Genomic DNA, 19,492 nt, shown 5'->3' with positions numbered 1-19,492 from the left:
CTGTTGACAGACACACAGCACTGACATAAAGCACAGCTTACCTTAACCATAGCCGACATTTTCCTTATAAATCAGGTGCCTTTTAGGTTGTAAGCTAAATACGAGGCATGCGTAACTAATGCAATAAATTGAATAAAGTGTTTATTGGAAGAGATCTTGGAACAGGGTTTAGAAGGAGAAATTAATAATGAAAGAATGTTGGTCTAAGTAATGGCTTGTGGGCGGATTTGTGAAGAGACAGTCTTTAGGGGCCGTGAGACCTCAGGCACACTGCAGGCAGGAAATTCAGGACTGCTCAGCCAGCCAAAGATAACATCATCCTTTTAGTAACGTCTTGTTTATGATCAATCAGCACTGGCTTCGGTTCTAATAACGACTGGCTCGCAGCCAAATGTTCACTTTTTAACTGATATTTTGTTCTGGTTTAAGTCTGAGCTACTTAAATGTTAGCTTAGAGAACTGTAGATATTAAAATGACCATGTCTGGGGCATTTTCTGCACATTTTCGTTATCCAAAATGCTTAGTGTTATTGGTTTTCTCAAAGAAAAATTGGGGGATTTTATTGCAATTTTTTTTGTAGAGCTAAGCCACAATCTTAAGTTGATCAAAAACATTAAAATAAGAAGCTACACGGTATTCCTGTCTCCTCTTTCTCATAGTTGTTTAATAAAAACAGCTTAGCAAAGCATCCATGGTCAGAAAAACAGCTTAGAAATGCATACATGACCAGAATAGTGTTGGACTGGACGTGAGCGTGATTGTTCTGGGTGACCACCTAAACCAGCACCAGATCAGCAATAACCAGCATCATAGGATTCATGCTTGTCTAAACTGATTAAATCAGCAGAAGAAGCACAAAACCTACAGGAACTGTGGGAAAATATGGGTTCTTTATTCTGAGCTATCATGAAAACTTTTGACTCAGTCAAAGAGTCAGTTAAGTGACAAATAAGAAAGATGGGAGTACAAATATTAGCAAGCAAACTAGACTATTAATCTATTATGAATAGCAAACTATTAGTTGGACAAAGTCAACAATATGACCAAAATTTATTCACTATATTTTAATTTAATTATTTTAAGCAGAATGTCTGTCTACTTACCCATCTGTCTATTTATCTGTCTGTCTACATGTTGCTTGTTGTTCCGTCACAGACCCTAAAAATCACAGCTCCATGTTGTGAACTAACACAGAAAAAGAACAGTTTTCTTTGCTGGTGTGAACGCAGGATGGATTACATTTGGTCGTTCATGCAAGCAAATTGGGATTTTGTTTTCTTCTTAGCTGAAGCCTTCTGTTAGACCCCAGTGTTCTTCATATGTGAAAACTATTAGTGCTTGGCTTTACGTACTGCACTAAATCAATCCTTTCAACAAGTACCATAAAACTAAAACAGCCAAACCTTTTCCTACTTTCTTCTACCCTTCTGGCTAGAACAGCATAAAGCTGGAGTTGTACCAAACGCTGCAAAACACAATAAAGTTGTTTTCATTCTACTAAAAACTGAGAGGAAATAAAAAGTTTGAGGTACTCAGAATGCATACAGTATGTAAAGTAAAAACCTGTATATAGCGGTATTTAACGTCTCAACAAGGTGAAAGCAACACCTTAGGAAATCAAAGTAAAGCTTCTTCAGTGTTTGTAGAACATCTGTCATGCACTTCTTGAAGAAAATTCCACGTTTTTCTTACAATAGTGACAGACACAGGAACTTTCCCATTATCCTTACTATGACCGAGGACATTTCGAAAGGGCTCGGTAAGAAATAATCAAAAACCTCTTCAGCCTCCAGCAACTATAGGGCACAAATGTAAACATTCAATACTGAAGGTCTACTCACCTCTATTAACTCTGTAGGAGGCTAAACGTTTACGTGATGAAACAAATCAGCTTAGCGGTGAATCTTTATCTAAAGAGTCGAGCAGGATATAAAAAATAAGGGGTTGGGGGTTCGGTGAAGTGGTCCTGCCATGCTCTGTTACCCAGGAGACCGATGCACTTTCAAAGACACTGACCAATGACAAACACTGCCAATTGTTGAGACAAAAAGTCACATGACAGCGGGGCTGAGGTTCATGCTGCACAAAAACCCCTAAAAAATAGGAGGGGGTGAGGAATGCAGGCCTGGGATAGTTACAAAAGAAGGTTGAGTGAAGCAGCCTGCCATGCCAAGCCCCTAACTTTATTGTCTTCTTTCTGTCTGTTTAGGGGCCTTTCCAACACGTGGGGTCTCCATGATTGCCTCAATCCCACAGACCTGGTTTTGCCTTCCTGCTTACACAGACAGCTCCACCATTGCATTTAATATCCAGGCTAGACAATGGGGTGGATATTTAATGATTAGGTTTTGCAGAAAACATTAACAGGAAGAGATGCTGTTTAATAGATGTGGGTTTTAATTCTATAAATCTGATCTACATAAAAAAAAAGAAGAAAAAGAAGAAGAAGAAGAAGAAGAGAAGGAGATCAGATCAACAAACCAAAGCATAATCATATTTTTGTGAGGATTCACCACCATGATATTCATGCATAAGAGGCTACAGATAGATTATAGATATCATCTAATCTTTAACATTAGATACCACAGTATGGAAACATGACTCCTCTGTCCTCTGGCTTCTAGACTTTTCCGAGTTGGGGATGTTCCCACAGCTGCCACTGGTTTTAATGCTAATTACAAATGTTGTAATTCCAACCAGAATTTATTAGTAGTTATATTTAAGTGATTAGTTTCTTTCTACAAACATCTGTATGGAAATTCCTCAAGCTAGTATTACTTAATAAAAGGAAACAAATAAAAAGGAAAAAGAAGAATGCTTTCCTAATGGCTGGTTAGCACGACATGTTTGGTGTATAAAATGCAGTGGTTAGATGTTCAATTGGAAAAGTATAACAGAAAGTATATAAATGGCTAACCCAAAAACTTGTACAAATTGCGTGCCAATGCCTTATGAGAAATCTCCGTATTCTTTGATATCTAACTATAAGCCTGATTCCCTCTTTTCTAGCAAATAACTGGCATTAATTCTAGTCAGTCAGGTCCAACACCCGAAAAAACGCCTACTTTCAGTAAATGCTGCTTGCTCAACAGTTTTGCACCAAGTAACATTTTAGGGCAAATACCCAACTTGCCTTTATATAACTGCTTCATTAATGTACAAACTCTGTGACATCTTCAGTTCCTTTCAGTTTCTATCAGTGTTCTGTGTAAAGGTCACAGTTCTCAGTCACATAATAGCTAATATATAATAGAATAATACAGCATAATAGCTAACTGGAAAATTCTGTAACAAGTGTATCATTTTTTATAAACACATTCTTAAATACTGCAATATGAAACAAGCACAGGTTAAAAAAAAAAAAAGGCTACGATCACTCAGTGTAAACTGGGTGGAGATTTCAGAAAGGACACATTCCATCATCCAAAGTCGAAAGAAGGGTGCTGAAGGATTGAAGAAAGGGGTCACCCAAATGGACCGATGCCAAGTTCACGAAGTACAGTACAGTATAGTGTGTGTGTGTGTGTCAGAGAGAGAGAGGTTGTGAATGAGATGTCTGTAAATAAGTATGTGCTATCTCCAGCTGGTACACAAGCCTTTTTGTTCTCATTCTACATGGCCTCTGGACAAACAGCTCAATTTGAAGGACTTCAGAGAATGTCAGAGAGATTTAAGCCGAACTTACCAAACCAAATTAACATAATGAAGTGTATAATAAAAAATAATAAATCAATAACTATAGCCATATTAATATAGCTAGTTATTTCAATACGAATTTCAGTTCACAACACATTCAGTGTAACGTGATATGATGATATACCCTGACCAGGCATAACTTTATGACCACCTGCCTTATATCATGTTGGTCCCCCTTTTGCTGCCAAAACAGCCCTGACCCTTCATGCACTGTGTATTCTGACACCTTTCTATCAGAACCAGCATTAACTTTCTCAGCAATTTGAGCAACAGTAGCTCGTCTGATGGACTGGACCACACGGGCCAGCCTTCACACTCCACGTGCATCAGTGAGCCTTGGCTGCACAAGACCCTGTCTCCGGTTCACCACTGTTCTTTCCTTGGACCACTTTTGATAGATACTGACCACTGCAGACCGGGAACACCCCACAAGAGCTGCAGCTTTGGAGATGCTCTGATCCAGTTGTCTAGCCATCACAATTTCGCCCTTCATCAAACTCGCTCAAATCCTTACACTTGCCCATTTTTCCTGCTTCTAACACATCAACTTTGAGGACAAAATGTTCACTTGCTGCCTAATATATCCCACCCACTACCAGGTGCCATGATGAGGAGATAATCAGTCTTATTCACTTCACCGGTCACTGCTCATTCCCAAAACTGCAAAATAAAGCAGCCCTTTTATGATTATACTACATGAGAAACACTGAACCTCTTTATGAGCTTCATTAGCTTTAGGTCACATGACTACATCAGTGCACATACATCTATGCATGGTTTGATGATCAACAGAGGTTTCCTTGAATACAGGCCCATCACCTTAACGGTCACGCCTACAGGGCTGACAGATTGGAGCATCACTTATCCCACATATGATTGGGCCAAGCAGTCATCAAAATGACAAAAGCACCACCTTGCCTGAATGAGGTCACTGAGTGCTGCCCATCCTTCTCTCCCGACTCCTGTGTTTTTACATGCTGTAATGGCTTCAAGACACATATTTTGTTGCCCCATTTGCCTCTCTTTTCTCTTTACACCATACTAATCTTATCCTACTGCTTTCTCAGCACCCAACACATCATCATGTAAGATACACCAAACACCGTTCAATGTGTTTGTCACACGTAATAAAATCGAGACACAATTCATTATATAGTCAGCTCTAGTATTATTGGCACTCTTTCATCAGAAAGGAATACAATAACTGATACTTCTTGCTTAAACACATTTAAACAGCATAAAGGAATTTTCTAGGATAATATAATTTTTCTTTACGATGATTCAAAAAGTACTGGCACCCCACAATTAGTATTCAGTGAATCCTTCACAGTAGAGAGCTACAGCAGTAACTTGCAGAAATCAAAATGCCACTAATATTCAAAAGAACACATGGACTATTAGACACAAAACAGCCTCAAAGCATCAATGATTCACAACCTCATCACCATGACAACACAATTCCAGAGTTTATTTATTTTTGTTGAAGGAGGGCTAAGTGTCCTGCAGTGGACTGGCGTCCAATGATTATGGAACTAGCTTGGGAACCACTTCAAATCTGATAACTATATAGAGTTACTGAAAGCATCTGATTGTGAATAATTGTGTGTAATGTTTAATTTGTACAATCTTTTCGGTCTATTCAGATGCTCATGGTGGTGTAGACAGTTGAATAGTCACCTCACAGCTCCAGGTTCTCCGGGTTTAATCCTGAATTTGGCTCACTGTCTGTCTCCAGGCATTCTCTCCCCGTGTTTATTTGGGTTTCTTCTGGGTTCATCCCACCACCCATAAACATGACAGTAGTTGTGAAATGTATGCTATATTGCCAAAAGTTTTGGGACACCCCTTTAAATAATTGAATTCAGGTGTTGTTTTTCAGGGGTTGGGCTCAGCCCCTTAGTTTACAATGAAAGGAACTCTTAATGCTTCAGCATACCAAGACATTTTGGAAAATTGTAATGCTCCCAACTTTATGGGAACAGTTTGGGAAGTTTAAACTTCCTGTTCCAACATGACTAAGTAAGGCCCATTAAGACATGGATAAGCGGGTTTGGTGTCAAGGAACTTCACAGAGTCCTGACCTCAACCTGATAGAACACCTTTAGGATGAATTAGAGCAGAGACTGCGAGCCAGACCTTCTCATCTAACATCAGTGCCTGACCTCACAAATGCACTTCTAGTGGAATGGTCACAAATTCCCATAAACACACTCCTAAACCTTGTGGAAAGCCTTCCCAGAAGAGTCGAAGCTGTTATAGCTGCAAAGGGCGGGCCAACTCCATACTAAATTCATGTGCTTGTAAAGGCAGATGTTTTGGCAGTATGTGTGTGCATGGTGCCCTGCGACTGACTGACATTCCATCTATTCCTGACTCATGTCCAGTATCCTGGGATGGACTCCAGATCCACCATAACCAGGATAAAGTGTCCAGTTATTGTGGAGTTGAGTGTAGGAGCTGAAGGAAGTGTAGCTGCAGCTGAGAACTAACTGTTCGTACCCAGGCAACATACGCACCTATAGCTTCCGCTATCTCTCTCTCTCGCTCTCTCTCGCTCTCTCTTTCACACACACACACACACACACACACACAGAGGACTCCCTCCAAGACAAGACAACTTCAGCTAATAAACAGCCTCAGGTTGTAGGCTAAACCCTGTGGATGTAGCCGAGTTAAGATAACTTCTAGTTGAACCGTGAGTTCAACTAGAAGATATGTTTTTGTACGCTAGCTAGCTGGGATTTTAACAGGTGCATTGCTGCATATTCGGGGCTAGCTGGGGGGATCTCTCTCTCTCTCACACACACACACACACACACACACACACACACACACACACACACACACACACCAGTGTTTTTAACCGGACATTTTCATCGTGCAGCAGCTCGGTTTAAAAAACTGGCCAGTTATCGCTAGCACAGCAAATAGCATTAATATTCCTGCACGCTAATTTAGCCAACACATTTGCCGTCGTATTGCACTTGAAGTACATCGGTACATGGGTGCCATTTTGATCCAGTTTACAAGAAAAGCTGGAGTGAAATACAGCCACCAACTTACCAACTTGTTCCTCTTGTCGCGTCACTTTTCCTCGGAGAGACGCGCTGCTCTCTCATCCACATCTAATGGAGTGAACAGAAGCACGCGCTGTCCCGTTGCCATAGCACCTCTTAAAGGCACATCTTAAAGGAGAAGCTTTCCATAACTTATTTGCCGCCTGCACGAGATACTATTAAATGTTAATATTCACACTAAAATACATTAAAAATCCTTGTTTTGAAATAAAAATTCAGGTGATAATATGTTGGTTGGTGCTGTATTTTTGTTGTTCCATTGAAAAGTTAGTGGTTGTGTCCCACTCTGACGTCACAGTGGTTCATGACTCGTGCAGTTACAATGGTGTTTAAAGAAAGAAAGCAAGCAAGAAAGAAAGAAAATATATACTATAAGGCATAGGCGCCGATTTCTTTTTTTTTTTTGTCCGGTGAGTGCTCGGCACACTGACCGTTTCGTTTTCGTTTTAATTACGCACCTGTCCATTTAAACGAAACGCAAAGACTAATTGACCTTACTACAACGGTTTGATAACCACGCCCACTTCCATTTCGAAAGAGCGTCCACTCTATCTAGATATTATGACACGCGAGATCCACCAATCAGAAAGGTTCCCGAATTTCAAACGTAGTTTTGATTGGTTTAAATTAACGGCACCTACTAATGGTGTTTTCCCGTAGATGCTCGGGAATTTCCGTGGGTGCACGGGCATTTCCGTGGGTGCTCGAGTACTCGAGTACTCGAGGTGTGCATTATTTTCTTGTAATAATATTTTCTTGTAACACGCAGTGACATGAATGATATAAGCTTAATGTAAATGTGCTCATTCTAATACGGTATTTTTTCTATAATAACAGCTCATTTACTGGGACTTGTTCAGCAGGCACTGCAAATAATATAAGACTAATAAAAAACAGTTTTTAAAAAAACAGGTTTTGTTTAACAAACTAATTCATATCATCCTTGATGTGTTGAAGTTATTGCTTGGAACATTTATAGATGGAGTCTTGGTTGTAAGAACTCTGTAATGCTTTCCGTTAAAAGAACTCTGTAATGCTTTCCGTTAAAAGAACTCTGTAATGCTTTCCGTTAAAAGAACTCTGTAATGCTTTCTGTAAAAGAAAGGCAGGCTTTGCTTTGCATGTGTGTGTGTGTGTGTGAGAGAGAGAGAGAGAGAGAGAGAGAGAGAGAGAGAGCAATATTTATTGCAGCTATAATGTAGGTGAGAACAGGAACCAACTTGTATCTCAGGCATTCCACAACATCAAAAATCTAACCATAAACCATTACCATATGCAACGTTATTTGAAGGACATGTCAGTAATAAATAAAACATTGTAGCTGTTGGCAAATCACTGTTATATAAGCAGAATATTTAAATCCAGACCATGTTGTTATATGAAAATAATACTCTTCATGGGTAGCAGCACTCTCCTTTGTTCTGCATCACTCCCTCCTGGCATGCATTATTTTCATATAACAGCAACGTCTGTTGGGTGTTAAACATCTCAAAGAATACATTTTTCCGGCTGGCTTTCATAAAAAAAATATTTCATAAGATGTAAATGTGAAGCAAACAGACAACACAGAGCACATGGGTAGCTGAGTGAAAACTACAAACACACTATATGATCAAGCCTCTGATTGGCTGTTACAAATATGGCATGTTCAAGCTGATTTATTCTAAGATGGATAACTTTGAGAAACACTTATCTTCTCTTTGTGGTCATGGAAACTGTCATAAAATTTGAATAGCACCACCTGCAGTACTGGAGAAGTTGTTTACTTAACCCTTGCAGATCTAATACACTATATTGCCAAAAGTTTTGGGACATCTGCCTTTACATGCACATGAATTTAATATGGCGTTAGCCTGTCCGTTCTGGGAACTAACTCTTCTGGGAAGGCTTTCCACAGGGTTTAGGAGTGTGTTTAAGGGAATTTTTGACCATTCCTCTAGAAGTGCATTTGTGAGATCAGGCATGTTGGATGAGAAGGTCTGGCTTGCAGTCTCCACTCTGATTTATCCCAATGGTGTTCTATCAGGTTGAGGTCAGGACTCTGTGCAGGCCAGTCACACCAAACTCACTCATCCATGTTTTTATGGACTTTGCTTTGTGCACTGGTCAGCAGTCATGTTGGAACAGGAAGGGGTCATCCCCAAACTGTTCCCACAAAGTTGGGAGCATGAAATTGTCCAAAATGTCTTGCTATGCTGAAGCATTAAGAGTTCCTTTCACTGGAACAAAGGGGCCGAGCCAAACCCCTGAAAAACAACACCTGAATTCAATTTGGCAATATAGTGTATCTGCATTAAATATGCTGAGGCCTTTGCAGCTTCATTTGTCATTCACCATTTCCCAGCAACACTGTCATAGCATTGTCATAGTCAATGTAGAAGAAGTGGAGACAGCAAAAGTTGGACTCCTTCCTGAATGTAGCACTATGCTATACAAGTTATACATTAAAGTTGCTCTGAGTTATGACTGAGACTCATTCAAAGTCAAAGTCAAACTCAAAGAAGCTTTATTGTCACTTCAACCATATATAGCTGATGCATTACACAGTGAAGTGAAACAACGTTCCTCCTAGACCAAAGGTGCTACACACAACAAAGACAAAGTACAGTGATGCAGACAGACTTAGAGCTAAACATAGAGATAAAACTAAACTATACTTAAGGTGCAATCTTTAAACTAGACATACAACAGAAGTGTGGACACAGGATGACAAGACAAGACAGTGCAGACAAACAACATGTAGACCGACTCTGTGCAAAAGAATAGTGTTGACAGTGAGTGCAAATATTAAAGTTAACATGTAAACAGGATCAATATAAAGTGTAAAGTGTAATGTAAAGTGACATATGCGTGCAAACAGGACAATTTGTGTGTGTGTGTGTCCAGCACAGTACAGTTCTCTGTTGAAAGCAGTTCTCAGTTGTGTGTGTGTCTGTGTCCAGCACAGTTCAGTTCTCAAACATTGGGCTCATCCGGCTTACCTAGTTACTGATCCATGAGTTGATTAGTGTGATGGTGAGCATGGTGGCATGATAATAATTAGCATGGAAGCTGTGTTTTTCAATGTAAGTGTTTAAATGAGGAGGTGAGAAAGCTGGACAAAGCTGCTGATAAAATAAGTTTAAACATAAAAATGGGGTCAAGTACAAAAAAAATTGGAAATAATGTGAGGCCATTGTATTTAAAGTGCCCTTACCTACCTTACACTGTTCAGAATGAATTCAATCGAATAGACCATTAATCTAATAAACCCTCAGAGTCAGATGTGTGTGTTCTGTGGACTGTGTTCACTGCTCTTTATTCCACACATCACTTACTTCAGTGATCATTTCTTTCACTTCATTGTCCATGTTAGCAGTCATGCGTATGTTTGCTCTTTAGCTTACAGGCCCTTGTGTAAAATAAGCACCAATACTGTACTATAAAAATCAAAATCAACAAAAATGCAGACATCTATGTATACTATGCTGTACTGGCATGCATTTAGACTACACTACACTAAATAAAGGAACTGCAGGATTACAACCCCAGCTGATTCAGTAGGTTAAAAAAACCTAACCTTTTCATGTCTTCAGATAGGGGCTAATATTTGTTATAATAATCTATACAGTCTAACTGATTACCCAATGATAATATCTATACAAATATTACCTGGCTGCCAAATGAGTCTGTTGCAGCTGTTTGACAGATAACTGACTGAATGCAGTGTAGTCATGGCTGCTGTGTTTTTTACACAAACACAACACAGTCCTTGTGGGTTTTGAAGGTGTCTGGGATGCTAGTGCATATTTGATTGACACACACACGCACACACACACACACACACACACACAGTTAGAGGTTTGCCACACATGATTAGACTTGTTCAAAAATTCTACAGCAGCACTGAAGGTGGTCACTTGGCACCAACAAGGAATGCCACATGAAGAGACAGGAAGTACAGGTGTTCCAGTCAAAACATCCAAACTCAGAACAAATGCTGCTGAAGCCTTTTGCTGCTCTGTCACCTGATATGAAATCTTTTTCACTGATGTCATCCTGGTACTGAAAGGCAACATCGCACAAGATTAGAGATAACAAGACAAAACTTGGGTGGTGATATAGAGACAAAGCACTCAGATTTCACAAGCACTTCATAAGCACTGCCTTGATACTGGATCTATGCTAATACCTCCACAGAGAAATATACAGTATAGGTCTAAAACTATATGTTTGTGGATGAATAGTGTTTTTTTCAGTTTGCACATGTTCAGGTTGTTTGCAAATCTTATATATCATAGAAGATACATGGTAGTTACTCATATTCCCCTCCACTATTAAGGCATAGGTCTTTGCATATTTGTGAAAGAGTTTTCTTGTATCATCCCTACATTTTGTAAGGACTCTCCATGTCCAGTTTAAAAGCTCTTTAACCTAGTGTGTTACTGATTTATATATAGAAATACAATTTGTCTTCATTGGAACTTAGAGATCCAAACCCTGTGCACAAAGTGAGCTCCATAAAGACATCATCTTTGGGATGACCTGGAACACCAGCTGATCCCCAAACCTCCTCAGCCAACATCAGTGTCTAACCTCACTAATGCTCAACAAATCAACAGCCATGCTCCAAAATCTAGTTTAAAGCCCGAGTGTGATGGTCAGACACTCACAAACCTTTGGCTATATAGTGTAGCATATAGCATTATTATTATTTATGTACTTATCATAAATACTGTGTCTTAAAGAGTCTAATTAAAAGTTTGGAAGCTAGGCTTATTCAATTTGGACTGAAGATGAAAATGCTGTGTAAATAAAGCTTTCTCTTGTTGTTCTTATGATGATGACGATGATGATTCTTCATCCTCTTCTTATTATTATTACTTATTATTATTACTTTAGAATTCTGTCTACTAAGGGGTATTATTACAAATTATTTCTAACCTGTGACATATTTCTAAAACTATTACATTGTTGTTCATTAATTCATCGTCCTTCAGCAATATGCAAAGAAAATGTCATTATTTAAACTCTTCAAATGTGGTGTGTTGGCTTTCTAAGAGCATCCCCTAGTGGTGTATACAATATGATTCAAAGTGACTTTTCTGACTTCATGGCAGGTGAAAAAAGTGCATTGAAAAGGGAATATTTAACATATTCTTTTTGGAAAATAAAATTTATTTCTTTCAAAATATTTCCTGAGAAATGATAGCACAAGAAGACTAAACTGTCATTACATGATACAGTACAGTGTCTTCAAATTGTCCACTTAGCCAAGGCATCTGTAAGCTGTAAGCCGCTAAGCCTGGCTGATGGAGTGGGAGAGAACGTTACCATGGATTTGTCCTTTCATCATTCAGCCCACACTCTCCTGCCTTAAAATGTCCTCCAGAGAGATATAAGCAGTCCGTGATGTATGAGAAGCAGAACGTCTCAGTCCAGGTGGCCACTTGCTTTCCCGGGAAGGACAGGAGGTCTCTGCAGAGCAGCTCTTGCTGTATGAGGACGTGTGTGCGTTGGCCTCTCGGGCATCACTGAGCAAATGATTGGCTTGTGCTCACTGTTGGATGGACTGGTTCCTGAACTAAAAGACAAAGCTTTACATTAAAATGTTTAACAAATTGTATTAATGTGTTAAAGCATACTATGCTATACTATACAATACTATACTATACTATACTATACTATACTATACTATACTATACTATACTATGTATATATTTTGGTATGTTAAATTAATGCTTTATCATTACTTTATGAATTTGTTGAACAAAAAAAAAAATAAAGAACATACCAGCGTTCTCTTTGTGGAGTGATCCCAGGGCAGGAGCCTGGTCTGTGAGGTTTATAGGGGATCAGAGGTGGGGCAGGTTGCATTTGCAAAGCCCCGGGGGATAAAACCTTATGGTTCTTATCTCTTGATGCTGTTACATCTGATATAATGGTTTCCGTAGAAAGCTTTCCCATACCATCCCCTATGTTACTGATTTTAAGTCTGCGGGCTCGAATCTCTGCTATCCTCTTGCCAGTAGAGGGCGCTATAGCTCTGGGTGGTGGAGATGGAGCCATAGTGTGGTCGGATAAAGATGAGAGCCTGGACACCTCTTCAAAAACAGCACCAGACATATTAGAAATATTAGACTGGAATTTATTAGTAAGCGCTTATGGTGAGCTAATGAGAAGAAGCTACCTGGTGAAGGAGACTGGAACGAGGAATCAGGAGATTGAGTATCTCTGTGGTCAGTCTTTGGTCCTTCTTGTGTTTCTTCTTCATCTTCTCTGTCACTGATGAGGCTGAGACCATGGGCTCCTTCATCATATTCATTGCTGCTGTCTTTATTTTCATCATCATCATCATCACCATGCATGATTTTCATCACCTGTGGCTGACGGTCTCTCTCGATAGCCAAAAGACGTCTATCATGTGAAAAGTATACACCACAATAAGTACAGCAATTAAACAAATCTAACACATAAGCTGTGCATGAAAACTGTCATTACTTTTTATGTTCTTTCCTCCAGGCTCTGAGTTCAGCAAACACATCGCTGTAGTCCTGGCTGCTTGTTTCTTCAACATCATACGTGTGCTCGGGGATATAACTACCTAACTGAGTACAGGGTCTGGAGTGAGAGCTCGGGCCTTGAAGCTAAAGCAGAAAACAAATGAAAACAATAAAACATGTTTTTACCTGCTTTATGAGCCACCTTTTTACTCTTACACCTCTAGGGTTGCAATACGTACACCTGTACCTTTATTTTCTGTCTTCGTGCCCGAATGGCCTGAAGAGGATTCCCACAGAAGAGAACTCTTCCCACTCCTAGAGAGAGAAATAGAAATAGAAATTATAAAACATAGAAGTATCAGATATGATCAGAGAACTGCCAATGTGTCTCTAAAATGTCTTCAGAATTAAAACACACAATTATACACACAGTTATAAAGTTTGTATCAGTCAAAAAAAAAGTTGTAACTGTAAGTTTTCTGCCACAGGGAAGTCTTCAGGACATAGAGCTTTGCATCTTGCATTTCTTTATTAATTTAAAGAAAGTAAAGAGGGTGATGTGGCTGTTTTACAGCTGTTATAATGCAAGTGATAACAGGAGCAACTTAATACACTATAACTGATTTATATATGAATATAGGAATGACACTAACTTAACTTATCATTGGGAAGCTGCTGTGGTATAAGAGGATAACATTCTGTCTACTAAGGGATATTATGTTGGTTATGTTGGTTATATTCTTAGCATAACAGTATGTGGTATCCTGTTGATAGTAATATATAAGAACTCACTCACCGTGTGTCAAATCACTGGCCTCGAAGTTTGGAATATCTGCATCCGAATCAGCTGAGCTCGGTCTGGAGCTGATGGAGGATGAAAGAGGCCTGGCAGTGCTGGGGCGACTGAGTGGACTGCTGTATCCCACACTGGTGCCTGGGCACTGGGCAGACCCGGGTCGGGACAGGTCACACACACTCGCACCTCCTAACTCTATGCAGACAAAACATAATAGCATGTGTTACCTTGTTTTTAGAAGAAAGTAAGTATAAAACCAATAAGTAAATAGACAACCATGTATTGATTGGCTCATTAAATTACCCATAAGATCCAGACAGTCACTGGCACCGCCTGAAGTGTCTCTAATGGACTCTTTAAGCAAAACCCAGTCCTCCATCATAGTGCTCGAATAGCGAGGCTCTTCGTCCTCAGCTGGAACATCATCCAGGACCTGAAGTTGTGGAATTAGCTTCCTCACAGCAGACCTATAGTTGTACTCAGACACCTGTCAATCAAACAGACTTAACTCTAGGATCAATGTTACACAATGAAAATTAGAACCCATAGGGCTCTAAACACACTCAATGACATTATGAAAGGTGATTAGTCTAAGGTTCCTGTCAGTCTGATGAAGTCATTGCTAAAACATGATTTTTCCTTCCAGGTGACTGTCCAACTAAGTACTGTGACTCCAACTAAGTAAAGAGGAAAGTAAAGAAAAGAAAACAAAGAGTAAAGACTCAAAGTAAAGAAGACATGTCATCAGGTGGACTGCTGTTAGACAGATAGATAGATAGATAGATAGATAGATAGATAGATAGATAGATAGATAGATAGATAGATAGATAGATAGATAGATAGACATACTTTTTTGATCCCATAAAGATGTTGAATGTAGCACAAGGTGTAAACTCTAAGGAAGCTACTGCTGCGAAAGTCCTCTCAAACACACAACTGAGAGAGAGGGGCAGAGAATAGAAGAAAGACAAATGGATGAGGTTTTCCCTTCACCATGAAGAGCTAATGCATATTCAGCACACTCTGTCCTGACTGCATGCTTAACTCAGTTTCATATTTTCTAAGTGTGTGTCACAATAAACTAGATTACCGCAAAACCAAAGGAAAATATGAAACTGGTCTGGTCCTTTGGATCTTTTCTCACATCTATCATAACTTTCTCCCTTTCCATCCATGATCTTTCTAATGGATACAGAATGGCTATGATGAGATCAAACATCAGACAGCAGCTTTCATTTCCCTGCGGGAGCTAATTGCATTTTGGTGACCTGCAGAGCCATTATGGCACTGGCCCTCAAGGTCAGTGTGCAGAAACATACACTAAGACGATGACACTCACACCAAGCAGGCTGTATGCCATCATGGCACATGTTCAGACAGCACAGCGCAAGGCTCACAATCAGCAAGCATTTCTCATTCAGTAAAATGGTCAGGTAGTGCCCTGATGGCATTGATTATAGATTCAGCTTTAATGCTGAAGCCTGCTGGTCTGCTGGTCTTCACTATTAAGCTATAAACATAGAGAAGCTCAGACTCAATCTAATCAAACACACACTCTTTCTTCTCCATGTCTACTCATCAGACAGCACTAAAAAGCAAGCGGGCAGTACTAGAATCGGGAATAATATCCAGTTTTTAAATAGGAAATGCATGACTAAGCTTTTTCCATTGTAGTTTTGCTAGTGGAGTTGTTTTACTACCAGTGGTCCAATAAAAAACCCAAAACAAATTCAAAGCAGATGATGAGGTCAAAATTCTAGCTGTCCAGGAAAAACTGGGGTCACCTGAGCTGTATTACAGTGTCAAAGGGGATTTTCACTACCACATCACCCTCTAATAGTGAATTTCACTAAAAGTGAAGTTGCTGTCGCTGTACCTGTGATGCTCCTGGATGGGGGCAGGTGCATATAGGGTTTCCCTCCAGTGTCAGGGTTTTTAACTTCCCACACAGACCCAGGTACTGCACTTGAACCAGGTCATCCACATCATTCCCTTCAAGGTCCACCAGTTCCAGCTGTTCCAGCATGCACACCTGGCTCAAGTCTGACACATTGTTGTAGGCCACATACAGTTCCTGAGAGAAGAGAACAAAGCAGCATGAGCAAATTCTCACTTGGTACAAATCAAATCCTTCACCAGTACGTTACAGTACAAGTTAAAGGTACACCATGATGCTTCCTTTAGAACACTTTCTCTCACACTTTTAAAGAGGGAATTCTTTTAACAGTTTTTAATTGGAAGCTTTCCCGAAAGAGAACCCCTCTGTTGTATGGCTTTACACAGAGATTTTTACATACTCCCTCTAAAAACAACAACAACAACAACAACAACAACAACAACAACAACAATAATAATAATAATAATAATAATAATAATATGGGACTCCAAAATCTTACAATCAGGACAAAGACTATTTTCTCCTAGCCTACCAATCATGTTTCCTGTCAGTTCAGAAAACTCCTCCATCTAGCACCCTAAAGTGTTCTTTGTCACAGTTTGTATCTCTTGGTTAACCCTTAAAGGTTTTATAGAGAAGCCTACAACAGCAGTCTAACTAGAAAACTATAAATGCTACAACTACTGAAACTACTAGCGGGTGGTTAAGGCTCTGAGATGTTGTCCAGAAGATCGGGGCCACCAGCACTGCCAAGCTGCCACCATTGGGCCCTTGCACAAGGCCCCCAACCCACCCTGCTCCAGGGGCACTGCATAATGGCTAACCCTGTGCTCTGACCCTAACCCCCAAGGACGGGATATGTGAAGAAAGAATTTCACTCTGCAGTAGTGTATATGTGACAACTTTACAACTTACTAAGCATGTGTTTTGGAGGTGTGGCTTTGAAAGAAATACTTTAATGAAGGATCTGTATGTCCACCCAAATCACTCTATATTTAAACGACTGTAATAAAAAGCAAGAGCTGTTTTTCATACAGCACCGGAATGTAGGAATGTAGTGATTACCTTAAGCGAGGACAGTGAGGGGAGACCATCCAAGTCGGCTAGGCCGCATCGAACCAGGGAGAGCACTTGGAGGTGGGATAGAGTTATTCCGAGATCCCTGAGGAAACACTGGGAACAATAAGCAACCAGTTCCCTCTGCTCTTATCCTCTCCTCTCAGCCATGCTTTGTGAGACATCACTACTCCCCCCTTTGCCCCAGAATCCCAGTGCAGGAAATGTTATCAGGTGTTTCAAATCCCCTCAGCTCTGAGCTGTCTAGTGTTTCTGTGGCCTTTTTTCCTCTCTTCTGCCTCTTAGTCTTCACATCTGACTGTGTCAATAATAACCACTGTTAATTCCAGAGCTGTCAGTGTTATACTTAGAATCAAACTTAAATCGACCAAGAGAGCTGAATGTAACCTTACTGTGGATCATTTATGGTTAAATTAGTTTGCTAAATTTATTAACGGCCAGAGTTACTGCAACTTCTGATTCCACCTGTCTCCATGTTTCCCTCAAACTCATAAATATCCCCATTACACATGTTCAAGCTTTCACATGCTTTCTCCAGATGGGTTGAATCTACAAAACTGTCCACTGAGACACAGGGTCAGTCTCCAACTACGCAACAACACCACTTTCAGGAAATGGGATTTACTGTCCTCAAAAAACAAAACAAAAAAAAACATGGGGCCACAACCCATCATGAGCCTATCCTTATGGGAAAGTGGAGGCCTTGCACCTGTGCCAGATCACAGGCATCATTCTTCATCGTTTGATTCACTGAAAACAGTTCCTGAAGCATAGTGAGATCCCTCTCACACGCACAAACCCCTGAGAGGAACAGCATGAATTTCCAGAAATACGTAATGTCTGTGTCAGATTGCTATAATTGCCTGTTTTTTTCCCCAGGCATTTTGTTGACTTATGGTTGACAGAATCTTTAAAGGTTTGGCCTACTTTGTATGGAGAAATACAGTGCAAAAGTGAAAGGAAATAAACTTTACCTCACAGATAAGATCAAGCTGTTGTTCATTTTCAGCTGCACAAGATTGGGCAAGAAAGCACCTGCAATATTAGACAGTAAAGTGATAATGCATAGCTGCACCCAAACATCTCTTAAAACTTTATTTTAACGTCATTAACAGAAAACATTTCCAAAGAGAAAGCCGATTCATTTTTTTGACCGTATTAACTTCTGTCTTCCCTGAAAGCATTGAGCAATCGTGGCTTTTTGGATTCAAGGGAATGTTTAAAAAAATAATTGAGAATAGTAACGAAGTTACATGGAGCACCGTTGGTACTACTCTAATCTAAACTCTGATCACAGCAGAGATAGTAAGAAAAGCACTTTAGCTGAAATCTTGGAGGTGCATCAGGCAGTGTTGCCACCCCACATCTCTAAGGTTCATGGTTTGAACCTGATCTCAGGTTTCTGTTTATATGCAGTTTCAATTATTCTTTCTGTGTCTGAGTGAACTTTGTCTGGTTTTCTCCAAACTCTTCAACTTGCTCCTAATAGAGAATGTGTGTATGATACCCTGCTACTGAAGATGAAAAATTGGCTTCTGATAGCCATGAATGGAAGCAAAACTGTGGTGACCCCAAATTCATGGCATTTTCTTTATCCACCACATCAGCCAATATAAATATCCGCTTTATAACTGCAGAAAACTGTACATGAATCTCACCAAAGTCGCCCAAGATAGTCTGCCGAGTATCAACACACATCTCCAAGCTTGTGACCTGCTGTAGATCATCAGACCCAGATAGGTTTCTCTGTAAGCCCAATAACAGACACGTCTTGGTATTCAGTCTTCACAATTAGATTAGTTGTAAATTCTGAGCTTTAGGTCTTACCAGCTTTTCAGGAGAGAGGTAAATATCAAACAGCAGATCTGAGTCTTTAGCAGTCCCAGGATTCGGGTTGATTTGCCCAGAACCCTCAAACTCTGTCACAAAAGAATGAGCTGTGCCTGGACGTCTAACAGGATTCATCTTCTCTTATCTTACTAGCCTCCTACCTGAAAAAAGTATCCATGAAATTAGACGTGTGTGTGTGTGTGTGTGTGTGTTAATGCATCATTCCACCGTTAACATTGCTAGATAGCCACATCACTTACCTTAACTCCCCATCTATTTTAAAAGCATAACGTTTCTGTTTACTAGTTTGATTAAAATAAAAATAATACTGTAGAAGCATCAGTTAATTATTGATTTATGTCTGTCCAACATTTTATCTCTTTTCCCACTGTTTCGGAAGCTATCTAGTTGGGTAGTGCTGCTGCAGCCAGCGGGGAAAGTTTGCTTGACAACGGGAGCGTTCCTTCCTGGATACGGTGGGACGGAGTGCTGGGGCTGCTGGGAAATGTAGTTTGTTGTGTCCGTGCAAAAATCTTTTAATTTATTTATTAATTTTTATTAATAGTTTTTTTTTTTTTTTTAGGTCATTTAACTAAAGATTTTCAGGGCATTGGATACCTGTATTCAAGTAAATAT

General features: G+C 39.8%; 2 protein-coding genes across 2 annotated transcripts in view; both read right to left on the bottom strand.

The window, feature by feature from the left end:
- The window catches only part of rassf7a (Ras association domain family member 7a), a 28,573-nt gene extending 21,657 nt beyond the window's left edge, over positions 1-6,916 (bottom strand). Inside the window, exon 1 of the mRNA XM_058408119.1 lies at positions 6,761-6,916. The gene's annotated coding sequence lies outside the window, so the exon portion shown is untranslated. The remainder of the gene's footprint in view (positions 1-6,760) is intronic.
- A 5,085-nt stretch (positions 6,917-12,001) lies between these two features.
- On the bottom strand, positions 12,002-19,282 carry lrrc56 (leucine rich repeat containing 56). Its single transcript, XM_058408592.1, has 13 exons — positions 19,117-19,282; positions 18,854-19,017; positions 18,685-18,772; positions 18,001-18,061; positions 17,015-17,111; positions 15,929-16,126; positions 14,356-14,539; positions 14,053-14,247; positions 13,504-13,571; positions 13,255-13,400; positions 12,944-13,170; positions 12,548-12,857; positions 12,002-12,337 (listed from the first exon to the last, which is right to left on the bottom strand). The coding sequence occupies exons 2-13, from the start codon at positions 18,989-18,991 to the stop codon at positions 12,187-12,189; spliced, it is 1,863 nt and encodes a 620-aa protein (XP_058264575.1). The 5' UTR covers positions 18,992-19,017; positions 19,117-19,282; the 3' UTR covers positions 12,002-12,186.
- Positions 19,283-19,492: the final 210 nt, after the last annotated feature.

Source organism: Hemibagrus wyckioides, linkage group LG14, assembly GCF_019097595.1.
Source record: "Hemibagrus wyckioides isolate EC202008001 linkage group LG14, SWU_Hwy_1.0, whole genome shotgun sequence".
In the NCBI taxonomy this organism is placed as follows: domain Eukaryota; kingdom Metazoa; phylum Chordata; class Actinopteri; order Siluriformes; family Bagridae; genus Hemibagrus; species Hemibagrus wyckioides.
The sequence above is the reverse complement of the archived record's forward strand: the minus strand, read 5'-3'. Positions and strand labels throughout refer to the sequence as shown.